Consider the following 26,541-nt stretch of genomic DNA (forward strand, 5'->3'; position numbering starts at 1 on the left):
TTAATAGAGCAGCATAAGGCAATAGTAAATATTCAAATTGTGGGTATGTCCCTGTGTTCGAAATGGTTCCCTACACCCTATTCCCTATTTCCTACTAAAGCCAACGTGCAAGATGAATATTTTACACTTAATTTAGATATTTTTTGACAGTAACCTATAGAAGTACATGCTGGGCTGTCAGGAGTAAACGTGATATTCTACACTTTGTTTTCAGACATGACTCCAAAAACAGTGTAGTAATGCTGTATATACTCTAGAGTGTGGGTTTGGACATACTACCTGAGTAGACTACTGATGATCACCTAAAGTAACACTGGGTGTCACTCTTGCATACATATTTCTGAGAAACCCCTATGAGTCAATTCATCGAAATCATCAACCGTTACTCAACCATTCAAAAGTCAGTATTTCTCTTAAAGTACTATAAAAAATAGAAATGAACACCTCAGTACACATTTTATAATATAATCCAACTATAAAATAACCAATGAGAGTAAAACTACATATACTTAATTTTATTATTATTTTTACTTTTATTTATTTATTATTTACAACATATGCTCAATATGTTCACCCTTACGCTCTATGCATTTTCTCAGCCGCTATATCATATATATATGTGTTTTTTTTTTTTATTTCGCTCAACATATTTACTCAACATATTCCCATTGGTTCCTCACACCGTGTATAATAATATTTTGCCTATTTATTGGTGCCATAGAGCTTTTTATTCCTAAAATTTCCAGTCACAAAACATATGTTAAATAATCAATTTTTAATTTATCATTAGATTCAAGTTGGCATTTACCCATTAAAGATCTACTGTACTTGTTTTTTGAATTTCAATCTAAATTGATTTAAGGCTAATAGCAATAAGAACTCAATAATGCATATAATAGCCATGATTATATATAACATCGATAATGGTGGGTTGTGAGTTCCACCACTGAAACAAAATTAAAAAAATAATCACAGATCCTCTGGCTGTGCTTCACAGGCTGGTCTTAATGTTGCACTTGTCATATAATTGGTGAATTTGGTGAGTTGCTTATGATAAACCACAATGAAATATGTACTATGTGAATACTGTGAATTTCATTCTCTATTCCACATCTCTGCAGTATATTTATAATATCCAAAATATTATAACCTAATGGTAGTAAAGCCAGTATTAATACTAATAAAAATGTGGCAAATGAAATTTCGCTGCTTTCTTGAAAAATACTAGTGATTCTCACAAATTCTTACTAATATCTCTAAATCTGGTTCTGAATATCATTTATGCACAAGCTAGATAAGATGTTGGTTTGGTTTAAAGAGGCCATCTCCAACTTTTTTTTTTTTTTTAATTGATTTAAAAGTGTTTAAAAGTATAATTTTGAATTAAAATCATTTAAATTTACATTAGCAAGATATGCATAGGGATTTCTCTCTCTCTCTCTCTCTCTCTCTCTCTCTCTCTGTGTGTGTGTGTGTGTCAATAAAAATATATTCTTTTTTTTTAATAAAAAAAAAGTTTATTTGGAGTTATTTTAAATGTTTTGTAACAGTGGAAAAAAAGAAAAACACATAGAATGCACCATAGCATCAGCTCTTAAGATATAGAAAGTAACTGAAATGTAAAACATGTAAACCATAAAATGTAGAATTTAAATGCTATACATGTGTATTATATAATACAGGTCAAATATAAAATGATATCGAATCTAAATCAGAGCACAACAGTATATTAAAGCTCTTGGTTATTAAAAAAAAAACAACAAAAACAATCCAACAAACAAAAAAATCCCAAAAGGGCAACACCCAACTTTGACAGACAGTGCTGTTTGTCATGACATTGCTTGTTCTGCTACAGCTTGTAATGGTAAATCGTTGTACTGTCATGACTTTGGTGAGCAGCTAATAATACAAAGACAATGAAATATGCACCATCTATATCAGCTGGCCAAAATACAGCAACATCATGAAGATCAAGTCCAGAGTTGAAGCTTCTTTTGAAAGGATCACACGTAGCCTTTGGATCCTGATGATTTGGGTGCTGAATACTTTGCAGTGTAGTTGTCTTTGGGTGGACAGTTGCAGCAGAGCAAGCCTCCCCCGATGAGCAACAGAGCAGCGGCGGCCCAGCCGATGTACAGAGAAGCTCCGATCTCATATTTCTGTGCACTAGGTACTAAGGGGTTGTAGAAGTCCCTGATAATGGTGTTGGCCGTCCAGCAGACGGGAATCAGACACAGGAGACCAGAGACGATGAAGGCCACGCCGGCCGCGATGCCCACCTTTGCTTTGGAGCTCTCGTCTTCCACACAGTTGGTGCACTTGCCACCGGCGATGGCCAGGAGGATCCCGATGACACCAACCAAAATGGAAATGACGCAGAGTGCGCGGGCGGCCTGTAGGTCCGAGCTGAGAGCCAGCATAGAGTCATAGACCTTGCACTGCATCTGCCCGGTGCTTTGCACCACGCAGGCCATCCAGATGCCTTCCCAGGAGATCTGCGCCGTCACAATGTTGTTCCCAATGAAAGCTGTGACCTTCCACATGGGCAGGGCGCAAATCACGATGGTCATGATCCAGCCAATGATGGCCAGGGCCGTGCCCAACATCTGTAGCCCGGCAGATACCATGCTTCCTCGGGTTTTTTTGTGTCTTAGTCCAAACAAAAAGCAGTCCAAATATATGTGTAGTCTCTTCCCAAATGCAGTGACAAAGACAATGGGTGAGAGTGGGTCCTTTTATATGCTTCAAATAGGGAGGGGCCAAGCACAAACTCCCTCACTCCCTCACTCACTCACTCACTCAGTCACTCGGTCACTCACGCCCTCTGTACAACCCAAAAAAACTCAAGTTTCAGGTTTTTCTCCTACAAACTGAAGGGCGGTTACATGTGTTTTGTGAGTCATTGACATTCAAAACCAGAGTACGTCTACAGATAGTAGATAGTAACTTCCACTACTAAGAATTATTTTAATTTGGAGCTGTTCACTCTTGACAGAAGAATCATTTATATTTTATTTTAATTATATACTATTTAAATTATATACCACAATCAGGGTGGCAAATGCAACATAGATAAAACTCTATATAGTTCAATAAATAAACATTGAATGAAAAATGAATACTATTTAAGGAAGTGTAATTCCACCTTGCATACCTACACATCTACCTTCAGTATTTAATATTTTAACAGATACTGACTGTAAATGGGGAAAAAAGTTCAGTTTCAGGACATCCAGATTAACATCTCTTACTCCTACATTCCTTTTGCTACTAGTTTTACTGAATTATTCATAGTAGTTACTGAGTAATATGCTTCATGACAACTAACTGACTAATAATCTAAGGATTTAAGGGGTTAAATACCTTGTTATTTCAGTGTAGTGTACTTATATTTGAAACTCTGTAATGTATCAATTTCCAAGACACACATAAATCAAATCAAAAACCTTAATCTACAATCAAGTAATCAACAGGTTCTCTGTTAAGAAGTCAAAGCAAACGTTTTCCCTCCTCCATAATCCAACCAATCCACGTCACATAAATCTTTTACTTAATCAAACATGTGACACCTGCAGTTCTCCAGTAAGTTCCCTGATTTCAGCACTTAAAATGATAGCACTGCTAAAGAATGCCAGAGTTTAAAACTGGCACTGATAAAAAAGCATGAGAAAGTGAGAAAAAATGCTGACCTTTTACTCGATGTCCTGAGGGATGCAGACTTTAGTGAAAACCCAGCCACAGAGTCTATATGTCTTAATGCTCCAATATGCTTCAAGTGCTCACCGTCCAGTGGTCTCTAGATTAAGGACACAGGGAGGACATGGTGGAGGGGGAAAAAAAAAGGCAAATCAAGGGGACTCACAGGTTTTTGGCTCCTTTGGAATAAAGGAAGGAGAGGGAGAGAGTAAGAGATATTGATTCTTTCATTAAAGAAAGAGAGCACTGTTCAGGAGCCAAAAACTGCCTTTAGGACAATAAAGGCTCTTTTTTTTTTTTGAAAGGTAGCTCATTAAAATCTACTTGGCAAGGGGTCAGTGGATAGAGTTCCATGCACAGGTAAACAGGTAAGGAATTTCTACAATTAAGGAGCTGAGGAAAGACAGCTTGGAGAATATCACCTTCTTTAGGTTCTACACTATCAGATACCAGGTGAAATGGGAGACACCAGAGAGTGCACGTTAACACACTCAGCCATCCATGTCATTGTATAAACACTTAAAAAAAGACTTATATTATGCTGTATATTTTTTTTTTTTGAGGTAACACTTTCATGTAAGGTTCCTTTCTTACCAGGTAACTACAGATGAATGAAGTAACTGTTTAAAATGAATACTATGAGAAGCTTAATTACTAATGAATGAAGGAGAGTTTACTAAACTATACAAACAAGACTTGTTTCTGAAATAATCACAAGTGTTTTGCGTAAGTGAATTACTGAAAGTCTTAAGTAGGTTTGTAAAAATAACACATTTTGAGACTGAAATGCGAAATCATCATGATTTTCATGTTATAATAACTTATTAAGAGCAGCAATAAATAAGTTAAACCTCTAACTAAAAGTCCAGAATAAAGATTGAATGAATTAATAGAGTAAGGTTTCTCTGAAATCTTCATGCCGGATTAGATATTTAAAACAATCATTAACATAACAGTCCACCATTAACTGGCTGTTCATTTCTTTATGAAACAAGTACCACGTAACCTACTGGTCCAAAATCTGTACTAACACTTTTCATTAAGTAAGGTAATACCTCTGTGTGATTGCTAAATTAACCTAATCTAGTACAGGAATACAAAAACAGGCTTAACTTGTCATAAATCATAATAATAATAGTCTTTTTTTGGCTACTGTTTCCACCGTTATTGTTTGTTATGTTTTAGGCTGCTCATGGTTCTGCAATAAGACTCTTCCTTGTTCCTATTCATCTTCATTCATTAGTAATGAAGCGCGACGCATTATTCATTGCAAATAGTTATTAGATTTGTTCATGATTTATTCTTGCATAGTTGCTGTGTTACTAAGGAACGTTATTGTTAATGATTTTCCATACTTATTGGTCAGTGACTGATAAGTGTATTTAGGATAGTCATCAAAGAGAAAAGAAAATATGTCTGTGTGCGTGTGTGTGTGTGTGTGTGTGTGTGTGTGTGTGCATGAGAGAGAGAGAGAGAGAGAGAGAGAGAGAGAAGGTTCTCAGAAAAAAACTGAATGGAAAGTGGAACACTGTAAAACTAAACTCAAAAAACTTTTCTAAAATCAATAACTTTTCACTCACTCCTCAGGGTGTTCCACTTTCATGAAGATGCATACATTTAAAACATCTTGGATACAAAGCAGAAAAGTAAAAGTGTTTTTGAAAGGGTGTGTGCAGTTCACTTTCCAACAATTTAACGTATTTGCTTCCATTTGAAAACTTTATCATAAAGTAAAAATGAATGTTAATGCTATAAATGTTGTTTATTTACCAAAGAATACACAAGAAGTTTTACAAAAGGTATTTCTTAAAAGTATAAATAATAAAGTAAAAAAAAAATTATATCAGCCATTGAGTGTCAAAGATTTATAGAGTAATATCTTACAACCACAGAACTGTGGCTTGCTGGAGGAAAAGCACGATTGTAAATCCATTGAAAGGTTTTTTTTTTTTTTTTTTTTTTTGTATTTTGTTTGGGTTATAAACCATATAATTCCAAGATCTGGCTTTTATCTTTGTTATTTAAATTTTTGTTTTTTTTTTAAATTTTATAAATTTTATTTAAAAAATATAGTTTGTTATAGTTTTCATTATTTATATCCATATATTTATTTTATTTATTTATAGTTTTATTTATCATAATTATAATTGATGCATTAATTCGCTAATTATTATATTCCCACCTTTAACACATCTCCTTTCGATAAGATACAATAATACGAAAACAGGCCAATTTATCTAAAATTTCACATGTTCCTTCACTGAGTAATTTGTAATTTGTAAAAACATTCAAAGTTTATAAAAACACCTGTAAAGTAACAGGAAACAACATATCTTTTATTATTACGATTATATTAAACCAATATCAGAATGTTCCCAGATTGTTGAATGTGTAGAAACAGGTGAAACAGAACTGGTTTATTAGATAAATACCTATGAATACACATGCCATGGCAAGTCGCATTGTCAAAACACACCTTAGGGAGAGCCTGAGACAACACGCACACGTTTTCCACAAAATCCGCACTGAATGAGAGCTCAGAAAGGTGAATCTATGAGGAAAAAGCAAAATAATGTTCTTTCTTGTGCACTGATGATTAAGAATTTGTGATGTGACATTCTTTTTTTTCGTCACTGAAACTCAGGCATCAGAGCTTCTTTCACACATGCTTTCCGCATGGGATGTCACCAGGTTTTATTGCCTAAGGGATTGTGGGTAGGGCAGTGTGAGTAATTATAGAGAGTGACAGAACAAAAACTTTGTTTTTGCCATGAGTCATCGAATGTCAGTGTTTGCCTGTGACTGGAGCACACGAGATTGACAGTGAGTGATAAAGGAAGAGATTGAGAGCACATTATTGGCACTCTAATTCCTCTGAATACTGCACCTTACTTCCTCTGAATGATAACACTTCTGCTAAACACTTCTCATAAATACACGTAATGCTATGTATATGAAATTTGTACATGCTCACTGATGATAAAACATACTCTTTTGATGTACTTAATATTGCAAACAAGTAAACACTGACCCTTTTAGACAAAGTAAGAAATTTATTAATTAACATTGAATAAAGTGAGGAATTCAGAGTGCAATTCAATATTCCGAAATATTCTTAATTCGAACGGTTTTTAGACCAATTGATTGATTGATTTTACAGCTCCATCATTTTAGGTTCGATCCTGAGCCCTGGTTACTCTTAGTATGGTTTCTGAGAGCAGCTGCTGAAGATGATGATTAAAAAAAATGCTGCATTATCACTCTCACAACTATCAGCTGTTTGAACAGTAGTTTGGCTTCAACACAGATCACAGGTTTACATACAAGTGTAAATGCATAAAATTGTACTTGTTGATATGGTGAAGATTTCTATGAAGAGATGTTTATTTAACATGGTAAAGTCTTCAGGATGGAGGGCTTTGCGGTTTCTCAGTAACATGACAAGCTGCATTTTTGTTTCTTATTAACCTAAAGAGACGGAAAAAAGAGAGGCTGAGAGATAAAAGGAAGACTGTTTATAGCTACTATAATGTAAGTGAAGTTGTTTTGCGGACGTTCTACACCATTAATGGTAATTATGCACCTATCAGCCATAACATTAAAAACACTGACAATGAAGTGAAGAACACTGATTATGTCCTTACAGTGGCACCTGCCAAGGGGTGGGGTATATTAGGAAGCAATAAACAGTCAGTTCTTGAAGTTGACGTGTTGGAAGTAGGAAAAATGGGCAAGCATAAGGATCTGAGTGACTTTGACAAGGGCCAGACTGTGATGGCTAGACGACTGGGTCGGAGAATCTCCAAAACGGCAGGTCTTGTGGGGTGCTCCTGGTATACAGTGGTTAGTTAGTGGTTAGTGGTTATATCTCAGTCTGATCAAGCATCTGTGGGACATACTGGACAAACAGGTCTGATCAATGGAGGCCACACCTTGCAACTTACACGGCTTAAAGGATCTGCTTCTGATGTTTTGGTGCCAGATACCACAGCACACCTTCAGAGGTCTTGTGGAGTCCACGCCTCGAGGGGTCAGAGCTGCTTTTGCAACACAAAGGGAACTGACACAGTATTAGCCGGGTGCTTTTAATGTTATAGCTGATCAGTGTAAATGCTATGACATATATGTTATATATATATATATATATATATATGACACATAAGGTAAGCTTTGGCTGTGTTGCTGTTGCTGTGTTATAACGGGAATAAAACAATAACAGAAGTGCTGTTACTGCAAAACAGTAATAGGAACTCTGCCTCCACTTCCTATTTCCTATATTTTCCCAAAACACCACACTTCGCTTGTGTGTCATTTCATACTTACAATCCGTACATATACTGCATTCTATTCCTTACTTATCCTGCATCTCGGACTGTGTTGTAACTGTCATATTTATTAACTTTATTATATTATCATTTATACAAAAATGTTATTTAAATGTTTCCCTGAGGTTGTCACTAAGAGGTAGTCAAGGCAATCATGAGAAGTGAAGTTCATAGTGAACGTCATTTCCTTGTCAACACAAACAATGCTCATTCCACTTCTCTCTTTAAGTTATAATGAAGCATAAGAACAAAAAAATTTTGAGTGAGTGTCAAAGACCAAGTATTTTACCTAGATCTGCCATTTCCCTTCTCAAAAGCTACTACTGGTTTATAATATTGAATAGGGTCTATCATTTGTACACTTAGCATCTGGGAAAAAGTTTTCTGTAAATTATTTACAGTAAAATAAACACCGTAAATAGTTGAAGGTTTATTATACAATTTGTTATTTTTTATTTAAAGGAATGTACTGTAAAGGATTGGGCAGTGGATTGGTTTACAGTAAAGTACCAGAAAATGCAATGCATTGTGGGATATCTAGCAATTTTAATTGGGAGTGAGATTCTCTTTGGATCAATATCTAGGTCATTTGCATGCTCTTTATTTTATATAAGCAAACACAAACCCACTTTGAACTTGTTTAACTTTATAGGCTAATAAAAACGTACTAATAAATCACTGACAGCTTTCTATTAGTGTGAGTTGATGCAATGGCAGAGGTGGTTGAGTCAGTGCGTGCTACTTGCGCAAGACCGTTAACATTTAAATGCTATGTTGTTTCTCATCTCAGTTGAAAGACACTCAAAAGTCAGTAAAAGTGTAAGCCAAATCAGCAAATTCAGAGGATTTTTTAAATATAAATTTACAGTATATAAGTGGAAACATACAGTGATATACTATAAAAAGTACAGTACTCTGATGTACATTACTACATCTAAATATATTATAGTAACTTACAGTTATGGGCTGTACATTTACAATTCTTTAACTCTGCTGCCAGTAAATTGCTGTAAATTTGACATGTAGTAAATGCAAGTCTGTATAGGTGTCTGACACAACAATGGCTTACAAACAGCAAAGCGACAGTCTGTCTGAGGAGCTGACAGCAATAAACATACTGCAGAAACGGATATCCAACCACTGAACAGAAGAAAATGCAAGACGGTGGTAGGAAGGACAGAATTTCTCCTTTCCACTTTCTGTGGAACATGACAAGCTGTGTTTGTCTTGTCTTATAAATTTCAAGAAAAAGAAAAATGAGAGACTGGGGAGGGAACAGCTGTGTATAATTGTGACAACACAAATGATAACTTGTCTCATGGACGTTCTACAACTTTAAATGTAACAGCAAACGCATATCATTCTTTAGAACATGCAATTTCTTAATATCTATCTATCTATCTATCTATCTATCTATATATATATATATATATATATATATATATATATATATATATATATATATATATATGTGTGTGTGTGTGTGTGTGTGTGTGTGTGTGTGTGTGTGTATTCATAGGCAAATTGATGTCATATAAGAAGAATATAAAATGTTGGTGCATGCTGTTGCAAAAAAAAAACAAACTTTGCTGTGATAATATCACACTGACCTGTCACTGATTATTTTCCTATCACAGCACACCCCGAAGAGGTTTACTGCTTATGTATCATACTTATAAATAGTTATATGTAGCCATATGTATACAACAAACTCATTAAAACGAAATATTCAGTATTAAAATTATAATTAGTTTGTTAGACAGTAATGACAGACTGTGTTCTCCTCAAATAATATCCTGAAAATATCATTCATATATAATTATTTATTTAAGAAATGTAAAAAATACTATACTATTTAACAGCAAACTGTATAAAATCCTCTGCTGTTCATCCCTTTATAGTATTGTGATTAAAGAAACGTTAAATAGGCTGTCACAATGTTCTCTACATTTCTGTTTTGTCTTCCAGCTAACCGTTATTGTGCATGCAGGATCCTGGCTGTTAATTATTACCGGCTCTTGTAGTCAGAAAATTCAGGCCAAGCAGGTTTCCATTCCCACAGTGAATAAATGTCAACACAGGTGACAGTGTTCCTGCTTAGACACACACGTTCTTGTGTGATAAACAACAGCTTTATGAAGTTCTCAGTAAACATGTTTTATTGTTTCTGCAAGTCAGTGCATGCAGTACTCATGGCAGTCACAGTCATGGAGCCAAAGATATTTGGCAGTTTAAAATAGAATAAATTCGGTGCATTTAAGGTTTTATCAGCTGTATGTAGAATAACAGAGGATTCCAAGTATAACCATTAGAGTCAATAATAATAAAATAAAACAAAATAAAGAGTCAAGCCTGTGAAGAACACATAAGGAACTATTTTTTTTGTTTTTATTTTTATTGTTTTTTTTTTTTTTACTAAGACTTTCAAAGCACACCCAAAAGGTTAAGTAAGTACAAGTCAGTGCACGCTTCAGCATGCATGTCACCTGTCCTGATGGTGTGTTAATTATTGGCTTTACAAAGCTCTTAGCAAAAATGTGTCTTTTTTTGATTGTTTTTTTTTTTTTTAAGTAGACTATACGGACGTCCATCAGTTAGCGAGTGCTCATTATGTCATGGCAGGGATTTAATTGTGATTTAAGAGTTAGGGGAGCACTACTTCTTTCATACCTGACATTAATCATTTCCATGAATTTAATGTTGAGACCATTCCCAACAATGTTCTCAACATTAAATTCATGGAAATGATTAAAATATGTTTTTAAATTTATATCTGTTTCTGGTATAAGCACTTGATTTAACTAACTGTCACTGGATATCCAGATATCATTTGGTTTATTTGTCAGTTTTGACAGTATTATTCCATTACTATTATTGTTATTATTATCAACTTACATCATTTTGTGACTTACATTCTCATTAGATTTAAGTAACAGAGATCTGCGCAACTAAACTAAAAGTGGAGGATCTCACCTCCCTTTAATCTCCGCTTCCCTTTAATCCACGCTTCCTGTGCTTACCTGTAGATCATAATGCAAAGAAGATGCAGAAGCTAGTTTTTTTTTGTTCATGTATATATATATATATATATATATATATATATATATATATATATATATATATATATATGTACATACAAAAGCTTAAATTAGATTCGCATAAACAACAATTTTGAAATAATGCAAAAATATTGTGTACATCATACTTATTCAAGTTTAATCACTTGACGCTGTAAAATATTATTGCTTACACTACCTTGTCTAGCTAAAGCGCAGTAAAGCAGAGGTTTTTCCCCAAATGTTTATCATAATTCACAAAGAAAATGAATTTATCTTATCTTTTTTCTGCCAAGCTAGAAACTGGCCATAACCGCAAATATTTGAGATGTCTGAGGACAAATGAAAAAGCAGTCTCAGGTTGAGTCATTCATGCAGAACCAAAGCTGCAATCCATTTAATATTTGCACTTTTTGCCAGAAATGTGAACTATAATGTGCTGAAAGGTGTCATTTTTAAAAATAAATAATAATAAATGTGACAAAGTATCAACTTTCTTTTGGTAAAATATTGATTACAGAAAAAAGTCTAGTGTGAATGGCCAGATCTCTCAGCAGCTGGAGTTTCCATGCCCTTCCACCTGGTGCCATCTGCAGTTAGACAGATCCTCCCAAGCAGAACCTCTCATCCAATCAGCACGGCTGTGATGATTCAAACCTTCAAATCTGCTCCATTTAAACATTCCCAGTCCAACACAATGATACACAATGAAAGATATACTGTATTTACTCCTAAAGGCCTGATCTGAATTACATGAATCTGAAATAAATAAAACCACAGGGCAGTGGTAACTGTGGTCAGAAAACTTATACTGGATATTTAATTAAGTTTAACATTTATTCCCATTTATTATTATTTTTTTTTTATTTGAAGGAGACTTTGCAACCTTCTGTCATTTCTGTCATATGTTTTCTGAAATCTATCATGATTTAATCTTTACTTGATTAGTAAAATCAAGTTTATCTTATCTTTATCTTAAAATTATTTAAATTAAATAGCTAAAGGCTAATATTAGATGCACGTTAAAAAAAAACAATTATTATAAGCTATAGTACTACTATGTTACTGCTTGCTGGATATTCAAACTTATCTTTATATAACATTGCATTACATTACATCATATTGCATTGCATTACATTGCATTGCATTACATTACATTGTATCACACTGCATTGCATTACATTGCATTACATGGCATTGCATTACACTGCACTACATTGCATTACATTGCTTTGCATTACATTACACTACATTGCATTACATTACACTACATTGTATTGCATTACACTGCATTACATTGCATTACACTGCATTGCATTACATTACATTGAAATTACATTACATTACATTACACTGCATTGTATTATATTGCATTGCATAACATTAGATTGCATTACATTACCTTGCATTGAAATTGCAACTTTTATTATTTATCTAAAACTGTTAGATAAATAATTGATAGTTTTAATAATGTTAGATAGTTTTTGTTTTAAACATTCAATCATCAATCGGTAAATTTGCTTGTCATATGCATGACCAATACCACAAAGTTTGCATTCAATACGAAGTTTCAAATTAGATGGCGTTCATGTCTTCTAGGGATGCAAAGGAGATGCCTCATTTTATTAGAGCCTTTGCTTACTCCAGCATACTGAAACATTTTACTGAGGTAGGGCCAAGGGACACTAATCCTCAGTTTCCACACTGCAGTCTGGTGGCTTATCCATTTTCAGCGGTGCACAGTTAGCTACAGCATTAACTACAATGTGTAGCATGAGAAGGTCACCACGGATAACTAATTAGCAAGATTTTTGATAGTTTTTTCTTTTAATAGTTTAACTTTTCCTCAAGGTGGAATTCATTTCTGTCCAGAAAATAATAAATACATATAAGCCAAACCAAAAAGCTAGTTTATGAGTGCGAGTAGAAGTTGATACAGACATGAGATCAGATAACAGGTCTTGATCATTCTATAGACAAAGAGTGGAATTGTCCTTCCTTCATACATGTCTTATTGAGAAGGTGACACAGCAGCTTTTCCTCAAGGTTAATGAGAGAACTGTGCATCCAATTTCAAGATGCAAAAAAAACCTTGCTTCTAGAAAATAACAGGGTAGTTAGTAAACCTTGCTTTAAAAGAACAGTTGTTCTGAAATTTGACTCTTATAATTTCTTTGTGACTGTGGGTATTTATTGTTGGCGTAAAGGCAGTTGTTTATTGCCCTTTCCAAAATAGCCTGTCGTTAGCCTATTTTGCTATATATTAGCATAGAAATACTCTAAAATATCAGATTATGTAATCAATTTTGCCAATTTCACAAATAACATAACACCATATTATATGCAAATGAGCATTTAACAATATGGTTATTGTTATGCCTTTGTCCAGGATGCTAATACAACACTTTATGTCTGTATACTAACAATCCCAGCTATGTGATTTTGATAATGCCACCCCATGACAAAGTAGTGAATCCCCAAATCCCTGCTCTTATACCAGTGCAAAGATGATGCCATCATGGTCTGACTCCACCTTCGAACTATAAGTATAAAGAAGGTAGAATCTGTTTCTCTGCCTCTCCTTCCCTCCCTTCTCAGCTCCGGCCAGTGTCGGGAGCCGGAGAGATCTAATATCGCACTTGGACACAGAGGACCTCAGTGTGCAGAACTCCAGAGAGACGATGGCTTCAGCCGGCCTGGAAATCCTGGGCATGATTCTGTCTGTGGCTGGCTGGCTGGGAGCAATGGTGGCCTGCTGCCTGCCCATGTGGCGCGTGGCGGCGTACGTGGGTCAGAACATTGTGATCACACAGGTAGTGTGGGAGGGCCTGTGGATGAGCTGTGTGGTGCAGAGTACAGGCCAGATGCATTGTCAGATCTACGATTCCATGTTAGCGCTGCCCAGTGACCTGCAGGCTGCACGAGCTCTGGTTGTCATCGCTGTGTTCATTGGCGTAGTGGCCATGACGCTGGCTGTAGCAGGCGCCAAGTGCACCAACTGTACGTCGGATGTGTCCAGCAAACCTCGCATCATGCTGGGTGCCGGTGCAGCGTTCGGCAGCAGCGGGCTGTTATTGCTTGTGGCCGTGTGCTGGTCAGCCTACACCATTGTCCTGGACTTCCATGACCCACTGCTGCAGGACACGCAGAAGAGGGAGTTCGGGAACTCATTGTACTTCGGCTGGGGCGCCTCCTGCCTGCTCATCCTAGGGGGAGCCATACTTTCCTGTTCATGTCGTTCCAGAGCACCCAAGGATCCTGTGTCTATTGGAGCACAGTACTCAACGGTGAAATCAGTGGCTGCAAATGGATATTGCAGAAGGGACTATGTTTGAATGGTGTAGGTTGGTAAAAGAGCGTGCATTCAGTGAATAAAAACTGTGCTGGAATTTTATTCACTAGGAAAAACACCAGAGAGATATGATCGAATGGTTATATATGATTGAACTATGGCATAGTGTTAATTCAGTCAGCAACAGTAAGCCAATAGATGTGTTCTTTAGCCTGTAGGTCTGAAATAGATGTATTAGTGTGTAATAACCTTTGTGTTACATCTAGATTTTGAGACACAATGAGAAATCTGTCTAACTGAACAATGTTGACTAAATAGGTATCCAACATGTCTAATTATGTTGCAATTCTCATTAAGTTACATTACAGGCCCTCAGAGTTTACTGGTTAAGGCTGATGGGCATTGCAAGATTTAGTAATGAAACATTTTCTGAAGGTAATAAAGTTCTTATAACAAGTCAGTCAGCACATAAATGTTTCCTGCGATATTGCAGCTTTTCGTCTACTTCTAAATGGATGACCATTCCCGGAAACCCGAGACTTTGCAAAGGTAAGCTGGATGAGCTGAAATAAGGAATTCTTAGTCCAAAGTGCTCTATATCATTTGAAATCTACCCAGCTCTTGAGGGGCTGCAGCACATTGGAAATTACCTCCCTGCATCAGTGTAGACGTGACTGGGTACAATGCAGCCGTTGTTCTGAGACCTTCTTCTGCTCCTTTGTGTCCACTGCTCAATTCTTTAATTCAGGGAAGTGTAACTGAAACTAGCCACCATGAGATGAAAGCACCTTCCTTTTTGCTTAGTTGGAGCTAAGTCTGCAAAGTCCCTGCGCTGTGGCATTCCTTTGTCTTGCTGGTAGAACATAGTTGAAGGACAAATGCAGTTTTCCAAATATTGGACTTTTTTAGTCAATACTGGGTTCAGGAAAATTACTACATTAGAGAAATATAATTTAATATTTGAAAACTACTATATGGAAAAGAATACATTAAAGAATGCAGAGAAATGTGATAAAGCCTAAATCACCCAAAAGAGTAATACATAATGGATTAACAGTGCCACTAACAATTATAAAGCAATCAGTTAGATGCTGCTATGCAGCAAATGTAATATATTAGAGCAATATATTTTTAACCGACTTTATATAACCCATTGTAATTTTTTTTGTCTTTAAGTTTTCCCTGTTTGAAATAAACTCTGCAAACACACAGCTAAGTTCAAAATTTCAGGTTTGATTAGCATGGAGTTTGCTAGCTTTGAAATACTACCATTATAGGTTAACAAGACACTCAAAGCAACAACATGGATTTGCTTCCAAATGCTCTTAAAGAGAAAATTCTTCTCATCACGGGAGTTCATTCAGTGCATGCTTCAATGATTGAACTGATCTGTCTTGCACACTCTTGGATTTGAGCCAGGCTTTTGAAACTTATATTGGTATATGAAAGAATTCAATTAGTTTAATAAGAACCTAAAAATAGGCTGTAGCATACCATGCAAAACCACGCAATATCCCCCACTAAGACCCTTTTGAGCTGTAAACAAAAAAAAAATACCCACTTACCCCAGCAACACAGTGATGTGGCTGAAATAAACTAGTTTCTTTGTGTTCTGTTTTCCTAAATAAATGACAGGAGAAATGACTCCAGTTTCAGCAAGGTCTTATCTGTACCGTTTTACTGTTTACTTAACGTTTCAACGGAAATTATTGGTTGTTCTGTCAAGGAAATTTGTCATTCAGGGAGTTTCCGTTAGAGTCAAGTGTCAACAATTAATAACCGACTACCGCCGAGCAAATACCTTTATATGGCAGTGTTATGTGGCTTTGCTCAGCATTGCCAAGAGTTTCTAGACTAAGATTCTTTAACACAGTGTCAACACGTGCACCTGTTCATGTATGAATCTTCCTCCTAGGTCATACTTGTTTCTTGAGACTTTTTAGTTTTGTGGTTTAAGTGTAACCTAGCAGTTATCCTTTAACCAGACACCCCTAGGCCATGGTTATCAGTTCACTGCTTACTTTGTGTGAAATAGTTCAATCATTAAAAAAAGTCTCTGTGGCAAGGTTATACTAGCAAAAAAAAAAAAAAAAAAAACAGTATTTCAAAATGTTTGACCAATCACTGTTGGACCACATCTACCCAAGACTCCACCTTTTTCAGTGTACATAAAGTATTGGGTCATTGCCGAGAACCTCCTTCAGCATCTCAGCCCTGTGTATTCATTTCTCTGGAAGAGTGAAGCAGAACGCAATGGCAGCTCTGGGTTTAGAGATATTGGGCCTCATATTGGCCACTCTGGGCTGGGTTGTTGGGATCGTGTCCTGCGCTTTGCCAATGTGGAGGGTGACCGCCTTCATCGGCTCGAACATTGTGACGGCACAGATCATCTGGCAGGGAATCTGGATGGACTGCGTGGTACAGAGCACGGGCCAGATGCAGTGTAAGGTGTATGACTCCATGCTGGCATTGCCCCAAGATCTACAGGCAGCTCGCGCTCTGTGTGTGATCTCTATAATGCTGGGAGTGCTGGGAGTCTTGGTCTCTGTCGCAGGGGCCAAGTGCACCAACTGCATAGAGGACGAACGCACAAAGGCCAAGGTGATAATCGCTGCTGGCGTGACATTTATCTGCGCTGCTGTCATGGAGTTGATCCCGGTATCCTGGTCAGCGCATACGATCATCATGGATTTCTACAACCCGGTGATAACAGAGGCACAGAAACGAGAGATCGGAGCGTCTCTCTACCTGGGATGGGCGGCTGCTGCTTTGCTGCTGACAGGGGGAGCGATTCTGTGCTGCAGCTGCCCACCACGACAAGAGAAAAGGTACAGTACAGGGAACAGGATGGTCTACTCCACCCCAAGATCTGTAGCACCCAGCACCTATGACAGAAAAGATTATGTCTAAGCTAATGAGAGAGACGAAGAAGGAAGGGTTAGAGTCTCATCTTGTACTTGCTTTGATCAGACTAAGGAGATGAAAGACTGGTAACACACTGGTCTCAGTGTGTGTCAAATTGAGAAATGCAGTAGGGTTACCTTCATGACTGACTGAATCATCTGGTTCTCTTACTTGTGTTGTTTGAAACCGTTATATTTGTACATGTTGGATGTGTTTTGCATGTTAACTCCACAGCACGATCGCAATCATAACTGTAAGATTTGTTTTCTTTCAAGTATTCTTACAAGTAATGGGAACTTAAATGTGGCTTACATTACTATATGAATATATATATTTGAATTTTTTTTTTAAGGAAAATCTACTTTTGCTCAAACAGCTTTTTTTTTTTTTTTAATAAAATAAAAAAACAAAACAAAAAAAAACCATGCTCAAGCAAAAAAAAGTGTGTGTTGCATATATAATGCATCAAATACTGTATGTTCTGTATCATAATATAATAAACTAAACTGATATAATGACTCCCCCCTTTTTTAAAGTGTATATAAGTATTTGTCAATGATTCATTCTACATGTTATGTATTACACACATTGTCACAAATGATCTGAAAATTTTGGTTGATTTTGTAATATACATTGCTCAGGTCTAAAATGTATGGTCTTTGTCTTGTTTACACACACACACACACACACACACACACACACACACACACACTATTAATTAATTCCTTTTATCTAGTATCTAGTTTATTTAGCTAACTGAATACTTGTTCATTTTATTCGTCCACTCTCTTCAATAAATTGCAAGTTATCAATGCCCAAAACAAGTTCATTTCAAAATGCTTTTCCAAAATGTCTAGTTATTTATTATCTTCCTACAGTGTTCTACTGGAACAGAGTATGGGCAAACAGCCTAAAAAATGTTCTCAGCAATAAGGTGCTGATTTAGAGCTTCAGTCCTTTCGTTATCTCCTCGCCTCTCTAAGGTCTATTAGCTTTCTCAACAAGAATCTCGTCTTTGTTAGGGCTTCAATCCAACTGTCCACACTACAATGAAGCTGTTTCAGTGTAGCGAAGCAGAGGTCAGTTGGAGAGGTTTTGGTGCCATGGAATGTCAGGAAAACACATTATCTGAGTCTCTGGGCCATATCTAATGCCCCTCCCTGTAGTTAAAGCCTCAAGGCTGCTGAAATGAGGATCAAACATCTGTAAGAGCCACAAACACAGAGGGGTCACGAGGTCATTACAGGCTCACAAAGCAAACAGTGACGCTAAAGGTGAAAAGATCAGAACACGTTGGAAAAAAGACACACGGTCTGGATCTATATAGAGTGTATTAATATATGTAAAGGAACAAATAATCATGAGTCCTCAGCTTAAGGTCTTAGCGAAATTTAGGGAAATTCTTCAGAACTTCAGCATATGTTAGTCTTGTGAATTATTCGATGGGATTTTTTTTCCTCCAGTGCATCATGAAATACTTTGAAAGTTTTTTCAAGTACAGTTCAACGAGACAAGACATTACGTTTGGTCAAAACCATGATGATATTTAAATGATGTACTATATTAGCCATTTTTTCTGAATGGACCGATGTTTGAACAATAAATGGTACCCTTTTTGTAATAATTTGCCTCTAACTTCAACTGATTGACTCACAGAGCTCTTAACTTACAACCCAAGCTAACTGTATGTGATGCTCTTAATAATGCATTTATGATTTATATATTTAGTTCATGTTGCTCATAAATGATATTTGGCATAGGTGACTCAGTACTGGGCTTAATCTGTAGGTATCAGGGATGGAGAAGAACACAGAAGTACAATAACATACTGAAGTGCCATTTTAAAATGGAATTTTCCTCATTTATTTATACTGGAAGAACATAATTGTTGACACCCTTCAAGAGAATAGGAAAAAAAGGATTTTACAGAATAAACATTATTTAAATAATGATTTACATGATATAAAACAGTGGAGAAACTATTTGCCTTAGCAAAAACTTTTTTTAATGTAGGATTCTCTCAAAAAACATTTCTGACAAAATTATTGTGCAAAATGTGTCAAATAAAGGCAAATAAGCTTAAAGCAATTCATTTTTTTTTAAAATTGCTTTTCAGAAACTCAAATTTGACCAAATAAAAGGTTTGTTATCCATGTTATCCATCACCATGAGGGAAAACCAGGGCCGTCGTTTGGGTGGTGCAACTGGTGCGTCCACACCAGGCCCCGCCCTCTAAGGTGCCCTGCAGCCAGGGGAAATATTTAAAATAATAATTAAAAAATTAAATTAAAAAAATTAAACATCCTGATTGAGTTCAATGTTATAGTTGATTTTATGAAGTTAGACGTCATTCTAAAACATGATCTGAGCCATATAAGGCATACTGGTTTTTTTTTTTTGGTTTTGTTTTTTAAAGAGTGTGATGCTACTTCAGAACTGGTTTTGCACATTGAAATTATATTTATGCGTATTTGATCAATGATTCACTGTAGTAGTATAAATATCATATACAAGATTTGATATTAGCATGACAGAAATGAGTGCTAAGTAGGTCCCCGCGTCCTCTAACTCGCCCTGGGCCCCGCCCCATGCTTTGGAAGGCCTTGGGGAAAACAAAGACAAAAGAGGCAAATAGACATAATACATAAACCATTAAAAATACCATTAAGTACAACCCGTGCACAAGGTTCATAAGTCTTGAACAGCTGAAAACTTGCCAGGAATTGGATGAACATCCAGCAGGATGGAGAAGAATTGTACAGTTCAGCTGATTGTTCGGGTTTTCAAGTTTCAGAATCCACTCTAAAGTGGTTTCATCTTCATAACAACAACCTGTTGCACAAAACAAGCATTTCCTTACATCAACCCACACATGACTCTTCAGGAACTTCAAGAAGAGTCATTAGAACTGTAAAGTTCCCCCATATATCATCAAGCTCAGTAACAGCCCTTGATGCACATGTTATTCATATCATATACTGTAGATTCATCTTTCATTAAGATTTTCATGAAGTGTCAATATTCCAGCAGCTGACTGTACAGAGATATACATACTTATTTAATATAAATATACAGCTTTGAAAATAATGATAATAGTAATAATAAATAATATGACTGATTTGTAAAAATAGGTCTTGAGCCAACTGCAAGGAAAACAATAATCATTAATAATTACTTTTGTAATTATCAATCATTTGAGGATTAAGTAGATTATAATTTTTGGGACATTTTAAGGAGAAAATCTACTCTACAATATATACTGTGTTTACAATAAATATTTACATCTGTTCTTTAACTTACATTGATTTTGCATTTACTGTTTAACCTTGATTACATGTTAATTTTTAATTGCAATTTCTTTCTGCTATTACTCTATTACTGTGAAGAAATTGCTGGTTAAACACTGTACGTTTATCTGTCTGTTTTACAGTTTCCACATATACCACTTGAGTTTCTCATAAATTAAAAAAAGGCTTTCATAAACCTTTGCATTATCTCCAATCCTGTGAAACCTTTTTATCAAGTTCCCAGTAACAGTAACTGTTTTTCGTCTGTGCCTGAGCCAAGAATGACATCATAATGTTGAGAATGAAATCCAACTCACACCCTGTGGCACAGATACAGTATGATACCTTCCCAAATGATATGCACCTTTCACGAAAGCAAAAAGATAAAATATAAAAAGAATAACACTTATACAGTGAGTCATTGGAGACTAGTATTATTTTCTAACACAAAAACCTTCCTGAGTAATGGAATTTTTTTTCTGTAAAACATTGTTTACAGCCTTACAGTTAACATTCAGTGAAACCTTCCCTTGAGGTAATGATTGCTCTGAGCCTTTTCCTGTAATGTCTAACAAGGTTCGAGACACTTTTAGAGGCATCCTGGACCACTCGTCCATCCAGACCTTATAAGATCCTTTGTATTCCTTGTAATTCAGTCATTCTGGAGACTGAAATGGCCATTGCAACATATTGATTTTCTTTCTCACAACTATTTCTGTGTTCATTTGGATGTTTATTTGGGATCATTAACTTGTTGAAAGTCCTACAAAACCCTGATACTTCATCAATCTTCGCAAGAGCCCCTGAACCACCCGCAACTAAACAACCCCTTAACATCAACAGCACCATACTGTACAGTGAGTATGGAGGTTCTTCATGGGCAATGATGATGGTGGTGGTGATGGTGTTCATGGGCAAAAAACTTGATTTTGGTTTCATCTCACCACAAAACATAATTCCAGTCCAGCGTACCATTGACACTTGGTGACGTTCAGGTGAAGGAAGGGCCACAATTTCTTGCAACAATATGACGGTGTGTAACGTCTGATTTTGAAACATGACAATCCTAAGAATGAACAAATCTCTTCTATTCTAAAACTGTTATCTTTGCACTGTCATGCATTAAATCTCTGGCAAATGTCCTATTTTTTTAATAGTTGTAAAATTCTTGTTGTGCCTAATGATCTATTTTTTATCTGCTTATGCATATTTTTTTATATCCATTATCTGACTTTGTGTTTATCTGACTCTCTTTTGTGTTGAAAGCTCTTTAGTTAACCTCGTGGTGATGGATGACAAAGTGATTATGTAAATATCTGCAGCTTCCAAGGAAACTTAGTTTCTGGAGACTGATGGCAATATAAAAATGATAAATCTTTCAAGGAAGACAACTGTTTTATTTAATTTAATTAAATTATTAACTAAGGCTGCAATACTGTGCAAAAGTCTTAGGCTTAGTTTTAGCTTAAAGAAATGCTGTAAAGCAAAGATGCCTTGAAAATAATGAAATGAAACATTTTCTACATTAAAAAAAACCTTTTCTGTAAAGAGCAGTAAACAGCAATATACTAAACTATAGTCAATATTTGGCCTGACAACCCTTTGCCTTTAAAAATGCATCAGCAGTCTCAGGTACATTTAACTGGCTGGTAAGTTTTATTAAGCATCTTGGAGAATCTGCCACAGTTTTTTTTTTTCCCCTAGAGACTTTAACTGTCACATTTGCTTCTATTTTTCCCCTCATTTTCATCAAGGGTGCCAAAAATTATGGAAGGCATGTATACAGTTGGGGTCATGAGTTTACATACACCTTGCAGAATACATTATTATTATTTTGTCTTCTGGGAAGCATGTAAATATCTTATTTAACTTCTGAAGGTCAGTAATAAATAAAAAAATAAAGATCTTTAAACAAAATTTATACCAATCATGCTGTTCAAAAGTTTACACCCCCCCGGCTCTTAATGTATCGTGTTGCCTTCTTGAGCATCAGTGAATGTTTGCACCTTTTGTAATAGTTGTGTACGAGTTCCTCAGTTGTCCTTATTGTTAAAGATGGATCTCAAAATCATATAGCCAATGTTGGAAAGGGGTCAAATATACAGAAGATGCTGGAAAGAATGTGCAGAACGTGGAGGATTTTTCTGAAGAACGGTAGGCAGTTTATGTGCTCAGGACAAACAAGGGATTCATGAACAACTATCAAAACGAAACATAAAAACAATTGTTGATCATCCAGGTAACAACACACAGTATTAAGAATCAAGCGTATGTAAACGTTTGAATTATTATTGTGTCTTGTATTCTGTTTTGTGAAATAGCTTATTCAGGGCAGTACTAAATAAAACCAAAATGCAATTTTTATGATCACATTTTTTTTTTTTTTTTTTTTTTTAATTATTAACATTTTGCAGATTTTGCAAGGTGTATGTAAAATTATGACTCCAACTGTATATTCAGAGATATAAGAGACTAACTAGGTTTGTGACTCTTAGCTGGTCAAGACAGTGCATACCAATATACCAAACAAATGAATGTGTTGGTAATAAAAAAAAAAAATAAAAAAAATGAAACATTTCTGCATTCCTTATCTGAAAGTGTTGAAACACTGCTTTTTGGCCGGTGTGGAGAACATGGGGAGGGTTGGAGTTCTACCATGCACTGGTTGTAACGGTGAGTTTTTTTTCTGTCAAGGATTTGGCCGAGTGATTTTCTGTAACTAAGCAACAGTAACTAAGACACTCATACACACCTTTAACAACTACTAACCAGATTTTGGTTGGTGGAGCACCTGGATTTTTTCAAGAACAACAGTCTCTAGAGTTTACACAGAATTAAAAAAAAAAACTATCTGTGAGCAGCAGTTCTGAAGGTGAAAAAACCTTGTTAATGAGAGAGGTCAGAGGAAAATGACCAGACTGGCTTGAACTCAAAGAAGGCTATGGCACCTCAAAGGTCCACTCTTTACAACCGTGGTGAGCAGAAAAGCATCTCAGATTGCACAACATTTAGAACCTTGAGGCGAATGAGCAACAACAGCAGAAGACCACTCAACTGGGTTCCAGTTCTATCAGCCAAGAACAATAATCTGAGGCTGCAGTGGGTACAGAATCACCAAAACTGGATAGCTGAAGCTTGGAAAAGCCTCATTTGGTCTGATGAATTTCATTTTTTGTGGTGAAATGCAGATGGTAGGGTCAGAATTTGGGATTAACAGCAGGAATCCACAAAAGTTGACAAAACAGCTGGTGGTTCTGGTTCCATGAACATAACAATGAGTTGAGTGTGGCCTGCTCAGTCACAAGATCTAAATTCAATAGAGCACATTTTGGATGTGCAGCTGATAAAGCTGTAGCAATTATGTAATACATTTATGTCAACATGGACCAGAAACTCAAAAGAAAGTTTTCACCACCTTTCCACCATGCCATGAAGAATCGAGGCTGTTCTGAGAGAGGAATTAATCTCAAAACAAAAAATGGCAAAGATTTGTCAAAGAATTTGGCTTGTAAAAAGACAACAATCCAAAACATAAGGCAAAATCTACAGAAAAATGGTTAGAAAAAAATGTTTTGCCATGACCTTATCAATTTCCAGCTCTGATATAAAAAAAGGCAGTATATGACCTTATAATGTCTGGAAGATGTTGGAAGAACTGAAGGTGAATGTAATATCTAAGAGGATGATAACAGATTTAATGTGCTGTATGTACTGATTATCAGTAAGACCTAACACACCAAATGTCTGGTTGGTATGGATTGCATTCTTTTTTGCATCCACTGTAAATATATGATAATGTAATGAGAATCTGCAATCAGTACTTGATTACAAATACAAAGACTGTTCTGATGTAAGTAAGTAAATAACCATCATGCTGCAGAAAGGGAATTTAAAAATGTATACTTGTTTACTTAAAGCAAATATATAGTGATTACTAATGTACAGTATATGGCCCAAGTTTAGACACACACACACACACACACACACACACACACTATCCAGATAATATCAGAAAAGCAAATTTAAATGGCATACTTATTTACACCTATTTAAAGGTACAACTACTGGATTTACACTAAGAGGCTGACGATCTTACTGTTGTCTTATTATTCAGAGAAAAGCAGGTTGGTGTGTGAAAGCCTGCAGTGAAGTCACTGCCCAGGAGGACTCCTCCCCTCTACCTGATCTGGAGTATAAAGGATACTTGTATAGCAAATGAACCACATCACCGACTCCAAGGCACTGCTTTTAGTGTGACCACTTCTTATCATCTGCTTCTTGGCAGGTAGTCATCCAGCTCTGGCCAAACACAAAGCAGAAGCCTGAGGAAATAGTGAGCGTCCACGACCATGTCTGCCGGCCTGGAGCTCATTGGGATTGTGCTGTGTGTGCTGGGATGGCTCCTGGCCATTGTCTCCTGCGCTCTGCCCATGTGGAGGGTCACGGCCTTCATCGGCAGCAACATCGTGACAGCGCAGATTTATTGGGATGGTCTCTGGATGAGCTGTGTGGTGCAGAGCACTGGTCAGATGCAGTGCAAAGTCTATGACTCCACGCTGGCACTTTCCCAAGATCTCCAAGCAGCCCGTGCTCTCACTGTCATCTCCATCCTACTGGTCATTCTAGCCATGCTGGTGTCCATTGCTGGGGCCAAGTGCACCAACTGCATTGATGACGAATCATCCAAGGCCAAAGTCATGATCGTGGCTGGAGTTCTCTTCCTTGTGGCTGGGCTCATGCAGTTGATTCCTGTCTCCTGGTCAGCTAATACCATCATCAGGGATTTCTACAATCCCTTACTGACCAACCCGCAGAGGTGGGAGCTAGGAGCTTCACTTTACATCGGCTGGGCTGCCACGGCTCTCCTGATAATGGGTGGATCGTTGCTGTGTTGCTCTTGCCCTCCATCCAGGATGACTTATTCAGCTTCCCGCTCTGCAGCTACTGGTGGGTATGACCGAAGAGACTATGTGTGAGTCGGGAAAAGGAAACAAACTGTTTCATGTACTGTTACATGTTCAAGACAAGGGTACAAATGTGCCTTCTCAGACCCTATTATGAAAGAGAACACTGATATTTGATTTGCTGAGCTCTGAAAAAAAGGGCTCATTGTGTAACTGTAAAAAAAAATGTTAAAATATGATGGCACTGGAGGAGAAAAGCATTTCACAATGGACTAGGGAAAACTTAAATAATTGTTTTCATACTTTCTACTATTTTATGTATTTTTATTTCAAGGAATTCAAAAAGTATTCAGTATTTTAATACACTTTATAATTTTTATGATTGCTTTAGCGTTCAGAAGAAAAGCTGACATCTAATGTAAAAACAGTTATGCATATGTCTGTACATTGTAGCTAGCCTTATAAAAGGGACCTTGTGGTGCAGAAGAGTGGGAAGAAAGCCAGGAGGTACAAAGTGAACAGCTCATTGTGTGCAGTGAAGCAGAGAGGAACATTTGTATCAAGCTGTTCCTATACTGAAAACCACTCTCCTGCCGTATGCATGGCACTTTATTTTCATGCTCTGATGATACAGATTGAAGGTTTGTATTGTATATATATAAAGTGTTCATGTAATATCATGAGTGTAATGATACAATAAATATAATTTTGTTAGTCTCCTGTTCTCTTCATGTATTATTCACCACAGGTTCAAACTCCAGCATCTCTAGAATGACACAACAAGCCAGAATGAACACCTGCCTTGTAATTAAAACCATGGAAAGTCACTTTATCTGTAACTGGCAACACAATTACTCTCACATTCACCTTTACAGATCACACACCAGAGCTTTTACCAGGTGTCACGCCCACGAAATCGAGACAATAAACAAATAAATAAACAAACAAACAAATGGACAAATCAATAAATTAATAAACCAATAAATCAACATTGGCATAAATAAACAAGCATGACAGTCATGAGAATTTGTAATGATAATTATTTTGAATCAGTTATTCTTGATTAAACATTCTTTA

General features: G+C 36.4%; 4 protein-coding genes across 4 annotated transcripts in view; 2 read left to right on the plus strand and 2 right to left on the minus strand.

Moving 5' to 3' along the window:
• cldnj (claudin j) overlaps positions 1-5,051 on the minus strand; it is a 29,241-nt gene extending 24,190 nt beyond the window's left edge. The window contains exon 1 of the mRNA XM_026941276.3: positions 3,690-5,051. The gene's annotated coding sequence lies outside the window, so the exon portion shown is untranslated. The remainder of the gene's footprint in view (positions 1-3,689) is intronic.
• On the minus strand, positions 1,492-2,717 carry LOC113543299 (claudin-like protein ZF-A89). The gene has a single exon (XM_026941403.3). The coding sequence runs from the start codon at positions 2,625-2,627 to the stop codon at positions 2,004-2,006; it is 624 nt and encodes a 207-aa protein (XP_026797204.1). The 5' UTR covers positions 2,628-2,717; the 3' UTR covers positions 1,492-2,003.
• Positions 5,052-13,671: 8,620 nt separating the features above from the next.
• On the plus strand, positions 13,672-16,347 carry LOC113542971 (claudin-4). Its single transcript, XM_026940835.3, has one exon. The coding sequence runs from the start codon at positions 13,759-13,761 to the stop codon at positions 14,410-14,412; it is 654 nt and encodes a 217-aa protein (XP_026796636.1). The 5' UTR covers positions 13,672-13,758; the 3' UTR covers positions 14,413-16,347.
• Positions 16,348-16,588: 241 nt separating this feature from the next.
• LOC113543329 (claudin-4) lies at positions 16,589-26,111 on the plus strand. Its single transcript, XM_034314542.2, is given in 2 exon segments — positions 16,589-17,107; positions 24,888-26,111. Coding segments are annotated over 2 exon segments (1,134 nt in total). The 5' UTR covers positions 16,589-16,622; the 3' UTR covers positions 25,537-26,111.
• Positions 26,112-26,541: the final 430 nt, after the last annotated feature.

This window comes from Pangasianodon hypophthalmus, chromosome 21 (genome assembly GCF_027358585.1).
Source record: "Pangasianodon hypophthalmus isolate fPanHyp1 chromosome 21, fPanHyp1.pri, whole genome shotgun sequence".
Taxonomy (NCBI): domain Eukaryota; kingdom Metazoa; phylum Chordata; class Actinopteri; order Siluriformes; family Pangasiidae; genus Pangasianodon; species Pangasianodon hypophthalmus.